General features: G+C 45.5%; 1 protein-coding gene across 1 annotated transcript; it reads left to right on the top strand.

Moving 5' to 3' along the window:
* The first annotated feature begins 116 nt into the window (after positions 1 to 116).
* LOC127642970 (inactive phospholipid phosphatase 7-like) lies at positions 117 to 2,817 on the top strand. Its single transcript, XM_052125457.1, has 2 exons — positions 117 to 692; positions 1,637 to 2,817. The coding sequence occupies exons 1-2, from the start codon at positions 221 to 223 to the stop codon at positions 2,023 to 2,025; spliced, it is 861 nt and encodes a 286-aa protein (XP_051981417.1). The 5' UTR covers positions 117 to 220; the 3' UTR covers positions 2,026 to 2,817.
* The last annotated feature ends 8,448 nt before the right edge of the window (positions 2,818 to 11,265 follow it).

The following is an 11,265-nucleotide window of genomic DNA, read 5'->3' as shown; positions in this document are numbered from 1 at the left end:
CTGGCTGTAATAGATCAGCATGCTACACATGGATAAGTCTTATATATCCAGCCGGTTGGCATACCTATTTATAGTCTAACTGGAATAGAAGTCGCAACATTTAGAACAGAGCAAGACAAGATCTGGGAATGGACATGGTACATGCACCGTTCACTGTCTCTCATTGTGAAGTAGTGGACACTAGAACACATTTAGACTGGAAGGTATTAAGACAATCAAGATGCCTGCGAGCCAGAGTCGATCCAGGGCGAGGGAGCGTACCAATGTGCTGAACAGACCTGAGTTTATGTCTTTAAATCAGCCTTTGAAGAATACTAACGCTGAAGCTCGGGGCACAGCACGGAGGCCGTTGCAGAGACAGCAGCAAAGTCAGCACCAACCAGGTGAAAATGTGCAGCACGAGTCGGTGGAGAATAATAAAGAAAGGAAGGAATTACCAGAGGAAGACTGCATGCAGCTTCACCCATCATTCAAAGGAATTGCCATGAACTCTCTTCTGGCCATAGATATCTGCATGTCCAAGAGTCTCGGTGTATGCGCTCACACGACATCATCATGTGGAAGCATGCGCTCCATGGTCAATCTGCTCGCGCTCACTGGCCATGCCATCCCATGGATTTTCGGCACAATTTTATGTCTCTCAAGAAGCAACACGTTGGCAGGTCAAGAGGTTTTGGTCAATTTGCTGCTAGGTGAGATCTGATACTTTCTGATATTTAACTGAAAATAGCCAATTGATGCTGTAAATTGCAAACTGGAGAATGTCTATTTTCGAGTTTGTACCATAGTCTCAAAATGTGGGTCGCTATATAAACTTTCATATTTTGGTTCCACACGTGCTACTGTGAGAAAGTAGGGTCTCTATCTCTTAGCCACGTTAGACCTCTTTCAGAAATGACTGAAAGAAAAAAACAACGTTGTCCCATTAAATCGTTAAAAGCTATTGGATTTTAGATTTCCAGTGTAGGCCTGTTTAAGGCTGTTGGACCTTTAAAAAGTATATATCTGCTTTCATAAATCTCCCTAAGAAATTGACAGATTTATATGTATATTGTTACCCCAAAATTGTACACCTATTTTGAGGATTCAAATGAAATTCAAATGAATTATGTTGGCTATATAATTCAAAGCATGGCCTTGAATAGGATTTTCATCATGATCTTTTAGTCAATGACAAGAACTTGTGATTTTGACCTGTATTTAAGTGTTTACAATGTTCTGCTTTCGCACAGGGTTTTTTTTAGCAGCTTTTGAGGATGCTGTCGGGTTTGTAGGTCAGCGGATAAGGGAATACAGAAGAATTTGTGTTCTGACTGACAGATATTGTGACTACTCAGTTCACAGCTCTATGAAATAAAAAAAACATTAACAAAAAATGACTTTATGCTTATTTTTCACCACCCTTTTCTTTTCACTATGGCTTACAATACCTTGCATATTTATAACTTGTCTCAATAACATAAAACAACTGTCTTTTATACTGTTTTGTCAATTATTCTTCTAACTAAATTGTAAATTAAATAAAGCTAATATCTTCTTTAAACCATTCAAGTAAAGAGTTTGATATTTAAATGTACATATGATGTTTATCATGCAGTATATTTAAAAAAGTCATTTCATTATCATTGCTTCGCAGCTCTCTTATTGGATGTGATGACTGTAGCAGGCATGCAGAAGTTGGTAAAGCGTAAAGGGCCCTGGGAAATGGCACCCAGTTTCCTCGACTGCCTGGCCATGGACATCTATTCTTTCCCAGCAGCTCATGCAAGCCGGGCAGCCATGGTATCTAAATTCCTGCTGGCACACTTGGTGCTTGCAGTTCCTCTGCGTATTTTACTTGTGTTGTGGGCAGTTCTAGTTGGCATATCCCGCATATTGCTGGGTCGCCACTATCTGACAGATGTAGGTTGTGGCTTTGCCTTGGGATTCCTCCATTACAGTTTAGTGGAGATGGTGTGGTTGTCCTCTAGCACTTGCCAGACCCTGATCTCCATAGGAACATTCAACTGGATCCCCCTCTACTGACCATTGCATGTCATCTAAAGGATTTAAAATGCCTCTGTGTCTTTCCTCTGTTCAGGTTAAGTGCCCTCCATCTATATTAAAAGTATATATATATATATATATATATATATATAAAAACATTACCCTAATCAGCAAACATCTTTAAGCCTGATTTATTTATTTTTAAATTTCTGCCAAAGCAATATGAAGTTTTGAGAAACACTTTGGAAAAGAATCAATTGGAAATGTTGCCCTTGCTTGAAGAGAATGAATAATGATGCAAACATTTATACTGCTAAAATCGATTAAGGCCAAATCAGAATATGTGATTTAAAGTTGATTGACTGATTATATCGATCACAGTAAGAGAGCGAACAATTGCTCAGTGACTTTCTCAAACTGCATAATGAGTTATGTCAGATTACTATTTTCTTGAAATTGTATGTAATTTTCAGAATATTTACCTTGTATTTGAAGAAATGTTGTAGGCCTAAATTAAACCATCATGGATTATTTAACAAGTCACCTTGAACAATTTAACACTTTTTGGACTGTGTTTGTTTAAATTCAGTTATTGAACATAACATTTTACTCTGAATGTTTCACATGCATATTAATAAATTACTTAAGTATTCATAGTCAACATTTCAAGTACATTTTTAACTTTTACCAGAAAGTTGTTTGTATTAAATTATAGTATATGTTGTTAAATTCAAATTGCAGCAAGCCTCATGTGCTATTTTGTACGATTCTCACAGCATTGTTATTTGTGGTATGGCCACATAAACAAATGAATGTAAATTAATTTGATGCATAATTACTGCAAACCAATAGACTTGTATTTCTGTGCAGGCTAAGTAAAAAACTGGATATAATTTAACAAAAATTTTAATTAATCCATAATGAAGGTCTTCTGCTGTGCAATTTTACTTATTTTGCGCTTCATAATGCACCACACATTCTCAATTAGAGACAGGTCAGGACTGCAGGTAGGCCAATCTACTCAGCCATGCACTTGTAATCTAGGCAGTATGTGGTTTGGCGTTGTCCTGTTGGAAAGCCACTTCTGAATGTGCATGACCTCTGGTCCATCAGACGTCACTGTCTTTAAAACTGTAATTCGTCTGTAATGAATATCATGACATGGGCTCATGAATACTCTGGTAAATCTTTGTCTGTTAACACCATTCACTGCTGCAAGCTAAGGCTTTGCTATGCAAAGTAGAAGCCATACATCAACACTGTCCAGAAGCGCCAACTTTTCTGGGTTTGTTTTCATCTGAGATCAAATGTAGAACAGTGGAATAATGTTTTGTGGTCCAAATAGTCCACATTTCAACTAGTTTTTAAAGGTGCACTAAGTAACTTTTTTGTTTGTGTCATTTCTGGCCTAGCTGTGTGCATGCAGCATCGTTCTAAATCAATATTTGCTTAGTTATAGGGGCCATTGTAGAAATTCACTAGTCACAGTCAGCCATGATTCATTTAATTCAAGAGTGAACGTGTCCAATAATGGCATGGTTACTGAGCAAGTACAGTGCATCCGGAAAGTATTCACAGCGCTTCACTTTTTCCACATTTTGTTATGTTATAGCCTTATTACAAAATTTATTTGTGGCAGCGGGGGCGTGGTCAAGCGCCCGTCCGGGAGAGAAAAGCGGTAAGGGCGCTCACACCTGAGCTAAATGATGACTAACACCTGTCTCTAATTTCAGTAACATGAGGAGAGCGGCATAAAAAGGGCAGGAGTGACAGAGCACGAGAGGGAGAACCCGACCCAGAAAGCAAACCCTAGCATACTGTCAAACAAAAGAGAGAAAAATAAACTTACCCCTTAAGTTGGCGTTTGTGTCTGTCCCGTCCTTGAACAGTGTTACAGTGGTGCAGAAACCGGGACTATTTTTTTTTTTGTGATGGAACCAAGTCAGCCCGTAGAGTCCTCCCAGCTGGCGGAAATCCTCCAGTCCCTCAGCTAATCTCCATCAGGGCCACCAACAAACCCTGCTTGAGCTCCGGCAGGATCAAGATCGGCGGTTCTTTGAGGTCATGCGGGCTCAGGCAGAGGACCGACTACGCTATCCGGAGCCTCCTCAGCCAGGAGGCTGCGTCAGCATCAGCCGCGACCCGGACACCGCGCTACACTGCCCCCGCCCATGTTACAGAAGATGGGGGTGGCAGATGATCCGAGGCCTTCCTCGACTTGTTCGAGAGGACGGCTGACATCTGGGGCTGGCCGCCCGAACAGTGGGCAGCCCGCCTAATTCCTCTCCTGTCCGGGGAAGCACAGCTCGCGGCGCAACAACTGCCAACGATGAGCCTCCTGGCTTACTCCAACCTAAAGAGGGCCATCCTGCAGCGGGTTGGTCGGAGCCCGGAAGAGAATCGCCAGCTCTTCCGGAGCATGAAGATGGAGAAGTCCGACCGCCCGTTTGCGTTTGTTCAACGGCTCCGGGACGCCTGTCGGCGTCGCTGGAGGCAGCTGTTCAGCTCGCGGAGGACCACCTGGCGGCGATACCAAGGGCAGATGAGCCCTCCCCCTCTCTCTCCCCTTCCCCTGTGTCTTCCCCTGTTCCCCCCCCCCCCTGTTCCCTCTCGCTCTGCTCTCTCCCCAGGTCCCGTTCCTGCCCCCCGCAGGCGTGGAGGATACAGTCGACCTGCTTCCCGGTCGTGGGAGAACCCGAGCAACCCTTCCCCGTCTTTCAGTCGCTCTCCTCCTCAGGTGGTGGCGCCCGCCAGCACGGGTGCGGCCGTGGCGCCTGGGCCGGTCTGCTGGAGGTGCGGGGACCCGGACCACTTCGGGATCAGTGTCCGCTGATGGAGGTGGGGACGGTGGTGCGGGTCTCCGATGTCCCGCAGGCTGCCCCGGTCGGGCTGGAGCGTACGGATCCGGTAAGGATCCAGGGGGTACATACCAAGCTTTGATGGATACCGGCTGTAATCAGACCACCATCCACCAACGCTTGGTTCGACCCGAGGCTTTGGGCACAGCTAAGCGAGTGAGGGTGAGGTGTGTGCATGGGGATGTTCACAAGTATCCCTTGGTGACTCTGGCGATTAAATTCGGGGAGAAAAGCATAGTGTGGAGGCAGCGGTTAGTTCCGCCTCACCCATCCGCTAATCTTGGGTACTGATTGGCCAAATTTTAGAAATGTATTAGAGGGAGTCTGTGCGGATGGGTCCTGCATGAAAGTAAAGAGATGTGTGATGTCGCGATGCTTTGGCGGGGAGGCGGGCAGGGGCCGTCCTCGGCTGCTCCAGTGGCGAGGGAAGGGGCGAGGGTCACCCCTCCCTCAGGGAGTTCCCTGAGGGGACTTCCCCTGGAGCAGTCGCGGGATGAAACCCTTAAACACGCCTTTGACCAAGTGAGAGTAATCGATGGTCAACAACTCCGGCCGGGTGTCGCCATTTCATATCCGTATTTTTCAGTTATTAAAGATCGGTTGTATAGAGTGGCGCAGGGCGGCTCAATCAAAGGAGGAGGTGACACAATTGTTGATTCCACGGAGCCGCCGGAAATGGTTTTCCAGGCGGCTCACTATAATCCTATGGCCGGTCACCTGGGGAGCGGAAAACACTTTTTCGTCTAATAGCCCGTTTCTATTGGCGGGCATTGGCGGTGGCGTCCGCAGGTGGTGTGCGGCGTGCCGCGAATGTCAGCTGGTAAACCCACGGCCACCCCAAAAGCGCCTTTGCGCCCCTTCCATTGATCGAGGTTCCTTCGAGAGAATTGGAATGGACCTCGTCGGGCCATTAGAGCGGACGTCACGCGGACATCGCTTTGTGTTAGTCCTGGTGGATTACGCAGCGGTATCCAGAAGCAGTGCCTCTGAGCAACATCTCAGCGCGCAGTGTTGCAGGGGCACTCTTCAAGATAATCTCCGGTGGGGGTTCGAAAGAAATCCTCACCGATCAAGGCACTACATTTATGTCACGAACACTTCGCGAACTTTACGAATTGTTGGGCATTAAGTCGATTCGCACTAGCGTGTACCATCCTCAGGCGGATGGGCTGGTGGAACGATTTAATAAAACGTTAAAAAATATGATTCAGTAAATTCGTGCACGAAGACGCTAGGAATTGGGATAAGTGGCTGGACCCCTGTTATTTGCAGTACGAGAGGTTCCGCAAGCCTCCACGGGATTTTCCCCATTTGAGCTGCTATCACGGACGACGCCCACGCGGGTCCTCGGCGTCATCCGTGAAACTTGGGAGGAGGGACCTTCCAATGCCAAAAATGAAATTCAATACGTTCTTGATCTTAGAGCAAAACTCCATACACTGGGGCAATTAACACAGGAGAATTTGCTCCAGGCTCAAGAACGCTAACGCCGGCTGTATGACAGGGGTGCTCAGCTACGGGAATTTGCACCGGGAGATAAAGTGCTTGTATTACTCCCAACATCGAGCTCAAAATTACTCGCCAAGTGGCAAGGACCCTTTGAGGTCACCACGACGAGTAGGGGACCTCGATTATGAAGTTAAGCGTGCCGATAGAGGGGCGCGTCAAATATATCACCTCAACCTCCTAAAATTGTGGAGGGAAGAGGCGGCCTCTGTGGCGTTGGCAACGGTAGTTCGGAGAGGCGGAGCTCGGACCGGAGGTAAACAAAGCCTGCGATCCTAACACCCGGTTCCGTGTGGAGACCACCTCTCACCACGCCAACTTCGCAGAGGTTTCGAACTGCAAAAGGAGTTTGCGGACGTGTTCTCTCCTCTACCGGGCCGTACAGACATCATACAACACCACATCGAGACCGAGCGGGCGTGAGTGGTACGTTGCCGCCCTTATCGCTTGCCCGAACATAAAAAAAATAGTTCGGGAAGAATTGGACGCGATGCTGGACATGGGAGTAATAGAAGAATCTCACAGCGATTGGTCCAGTCCGGTCGTCCTTGTTCCCAAGAGCGACGGGTCTGTCCGTTTCTGTGTGGATTATAGAAAAGTCAATCGCGGTGTCTAAATTTGGCGCGTACCCAATGCCCCGTGTTGATGAACTGCTCGATCGGTTAGGTTCTGCTCGGTTTTATTCGACCTTGGATCTAACGAAGGGTTATTGGCAGATCCCCTTGACACCAATATCCCGTGAAAAAACGGCCTTCACCACGCCGTTTGGATTACACCAATTCGTGACGCTTCCTTTCGGTTTGTTCGGGGCACCAGCCACGTTTCAGCGCCTCATGGATAGGATCCTCAGACCGCATACTGCTTACGCCGCTGCTTATCTAGATGATATCATCATTTATAGCAATGATTGGCAGCGCACATGCAACATCTGAGGGCCGTCCTGAGATCGCTGCGGCAGGCGAGGCTCACGGCAAACCCAAAAAAGTGCTTGGATTGAGCGTGTGGAGGTACGGTATCTGGGGTTCCACTTGGGTCATGGCCAGGTCGCGACCCCAAATTGACAAGACCATGGCGATTGCGACTTGCCCTAGACCCAAGACCAAAAAGGGGGTGAGGCAGTTCCTGGGGCTGGCTGGCTATTACAGAAGATTTGTGCCTAATTATTCGGATGTCACCAGCCCGCTGACTGACCTTACTAAAAAGTGGGCTCCAGATCCGGTCCAATGGTCGGAGCAGTGCCAAAAGGCGTTTATACAGATTAAAGCTGCACTTTGTGGGGGCCGCTTTTGCATGCACCTGACTTCTCTCTCCCTTTTGTTTTACAGACGGACGCTTCAGACAGAGGGCTGGGGGCCGTACTCTCGCAGGTGGTGGAGGGAGAGAGCGCCGGTGCTGTACATTAGCCGGAAACTCTCCTTGAGGGAGACTAAGTACAGCACCGTAGAGAAGGAGTGTCTGGCCATCAAGTGGGCGGTCCTCACCCTCCGATACTACCTGCTGGGGCGGGCCTTCACCCTCTGCTCGGATCACGCCCCACTCCAGTGGCTCCACCGCATGAAGGATACTAGCGCCCGGATCACCCGTTGGTATCTGGCTCTCCAGCCCTTTAAATTTAAGGTGGTCCACAGGCCGGGGTGCAGATGGCTGCCGCTGACTTCCTCTCCAGAAATGGGGGAGTGGTAGGCAGGCGGATGACGCCCGGCCTGAGTCGGGCGGTGGGGGTATGTGGCAGCGGGCGTGGTCAAGCGCCCGTCCGGGAGAGAAAGCGGTAAGGGCGCTCACACCTGAGCTAAATGATGACTAACACCTGTCTCTAATTTCAGTAACATGAGGAGAGCGGCATAAAAAGGGCAGGAGTGACAGAGCACGAGAGGGAGAACCCGACCCAGAAAGCAAACCCTAGCATACTGTCAAACAAAAGAGAGAGAAAAATAAACTTACCCCTTAAGTTGACGTTTGTGTCTGTCCCGTCCTTGAACAGTGTTACATTATTAAATTCATAATTTTCCTCAAAATTCTACAAACAATACCCCATAATGACAACGTGAAAGAAGTTTGTTTGAAATCTTTGCAAATTTATAAACAAATAAAAAATAAATCACATGTACATAAGTATTCACAGCCTTTGCTCAATACTTTGTTGAAGCACCTTTGGCACCAATTACAGCTTCAAGTCTTTTTGAGTATGATGTTACAAGCTTGGCACATCAATTTTTGGGCAGTTTCTCCCATTCTTCTTTGCAGTACCTCTCAAGCTCCATCAGGTTGGATGGGGAGCGTCAGTGCACAGCCATTGTCAGATCTCTTCAGAGATGTTCAATCGGTTCAAGTCTGGGCCAATCAGGGACATTCACAGAGTTGTCCCGTAGCCACTCCTTTGTTATCTTGGCTGTGTGCTTAGGGTCGTTGTCCTGACGGAAGATGAACCTTCGCCCCAGTCTGAGGTCCAGAGGGCTCTGGAGCAGGTTTTCATCAAGGATGTCTCTGTACATTGCTGAATTCATCCCCACAGCATGATACTGCTACCACCATGCTTCACTGTAGGGATGGTATTGGCCAGGTGATGAGCGGTGCCTGGTTTCCTCCAGACTTGCAATTCAGGCCAAAGAGTTCAATCTTTGTTTCTCATGATCTGAGAGTCCTTCAGGTGCCTTTTGGCAAACTCCAGTTGGGCTGTCATGTGCTTTTTACTGAGGAGTGTCTTCCATCTGACCACTCTACCATACAGGCCTGATTGGTGGAGTGCTGCAGAGATGGTTGTTCTTCTGGAAGGTTCTCCTCTCTCCACAGAGAAATGCTGGAGCTCTGTCAGAGTGACCATCGGGTTCTTGGTCACCTCCCTGACTAAGGCCCTTCTCCACCGATCGCTCAGTTTGGCCAGGCAGCCAGCTCTAAGAAGGATCCTGGTGGTTCCAAACTTCTTCCATTTACGGATGATGGAGGCCACTGTGCTCATTGGGACCTTCAATGCTGCAGAAATGTTTCTGTACCCTTCCCCTGATCTGTGCCTCAATATAAGGCTGTCTCGGAGGTCTACAGATAATTCCTTGGACTTCATGGCTTGGTTTGTGCTCTGACATGCACTGTTAACTGTGGGACCTTATTTAGACAGGTGTGTGCCTTTCCAAATCATGTCCAATCAACTGAATTTACCACAGCTGGACTCCAATCAAGTTGTAGAAATATCTCATGGCTGATCAGTGGAAACAGGATGCACCTGAGCTCAATTTTGTTGTGATTTTTTTCATTTTTTTATTTTTAGTAAATTTGCAAAGATTTTAAACAAACTTCTTTCACATTGTCATTATGGGGTATTGTTTGTAGGATTTTGAAGAAGAATATGAGTTTAATCCATTTTGGAATAAGGCTGTAACATAACAAAATGTGGAAAAAGTGAAGCGCTGTGAATACTTTCCAGATGCGCTGTAGTATGGCATGGCCTCTCCATGTATATTTAAACAGCTTTTATAAGGTTATGATATGACTGGAGTCCTCATGTTATGTGAGTTGTTATAATTTGATATTTATGTTTCAAAAAACGTATTTCCTAAAATTACTGAAAGACTGCAATGCAAAAAAAAAAAACACTTTGGAATACCTGTTAGCTATACAATGTGTGAAAACCAACAGTACACATATAGAAACAAATTTCAATGCAAGAGCTTGAGTCTGATGTCTTCAGAACAAACTTTACTGAACAAATTGACTGAAATGGTTGCTTCTCGGCAGTTAATACCTCAGCAGCTGTTTATGTCAGTCTCTCTACCCCCTATTTTGCTTATGGCAGTGATCTGCTGGTGCATGACCCTGACTCAGTATACTATAAATACCACCAGGGGTCCGTCTCTGAGCCCATGTTCATTCTGACTTACAGAACCCACAGCTCCTGTGACCTACATACACACATGCAAATACTGCTCATTACTGGCACAGTTGTTTTTTTTTTTCTTCTTTAATGTTTATTTATTTCATTATTTAAATACCCAAAACATATTTATTTTTATTTTTATAGTGGACAAGAAAAACACAGTTTTTGCTTACCCTGGTGATTTCTGGAGCGTCTTTGAAAATAAGTCCATTGTGGATTGAGCTAAATTCTTCGAAGAGTTTACAAAGGTTTTAACAACATAGGACAATGAATTCTGTTAAAAGTTATAACACTTTTGTTTTTCCTTCTTTACATGAACAGTAGGTTCCTTAAAGCAAACATCTTGTGATAAGTGCTAAGATATAATTTGTAAAAAGAATTATAAATACATTTAAAAAAAACAAACATGCAATAATAAACAATAATGTAAACATGGTAGCTTTGTTATTCCTTCATGTTGTTGCATCAGACGAGAGGGCAAATTAAAAGCGTTGATGCAACCACAATAGGCCTACACTCTGTTTATTGAGTATAAGGCTTATACATGGATTAATGTGTAACAGAATGCTTGCTCTTCATTAATTATCTTTTTCGAACAATACATGCTAAACGCATGGAGGGAGAAAGATGTTCCAGTTTTACTGCTATCTACGTTACCCACCACCCAAGCCTAACGACAGGATTTATACGACTATGTGCACCTAAGCCAGGAGAGTGTAAGAGTCTTCGCTAAAAACCTAAAAGATTCATCACGCGGCAGAAATTCCCAATCTTTATCACTTCTACATATGTCCATTCACTGTCAGACCACAGTCTTCCTTATCAGATCACTGTCAAATTAATGTGTTCCTAAAGAAAATTCAACACCATAGAACAGACCAATGGCCCAGCAACCTGTTTAAACTAAACCCAACATATAAATGGTCCAAGAAATATGAGTCAATTAGTGCAATTAGCTCCAAAGAAATGTCCAACCAAATCAATAGATTTAAATTAACACAGTTTATAGTTAACAAGATTGACAATTATATTTATCTATGGTGTTCA

This window comes from Xyrauchen texanus, chromosome 4, assembly GCF_025860055.1.
Source record: "Xyrauchen texanus isolate HMW12.3.18 chromosome 4, RBS_HiC_50CHRs, whole genome shotgun sequence".
NCBI classification, from domain to species: domain Eukaryota; kingdom Metazoa; phylum Chordata; class Actinopteri; order Cypriniformes; family Catostomidae; genus Xyrauchen; species Xyrauchen texanus.
The sequence above is the reverse complement of the archived record's forward strand: the minus strand, read 5'-3'. Positions and strand labels throughout refer to the sequence as shown.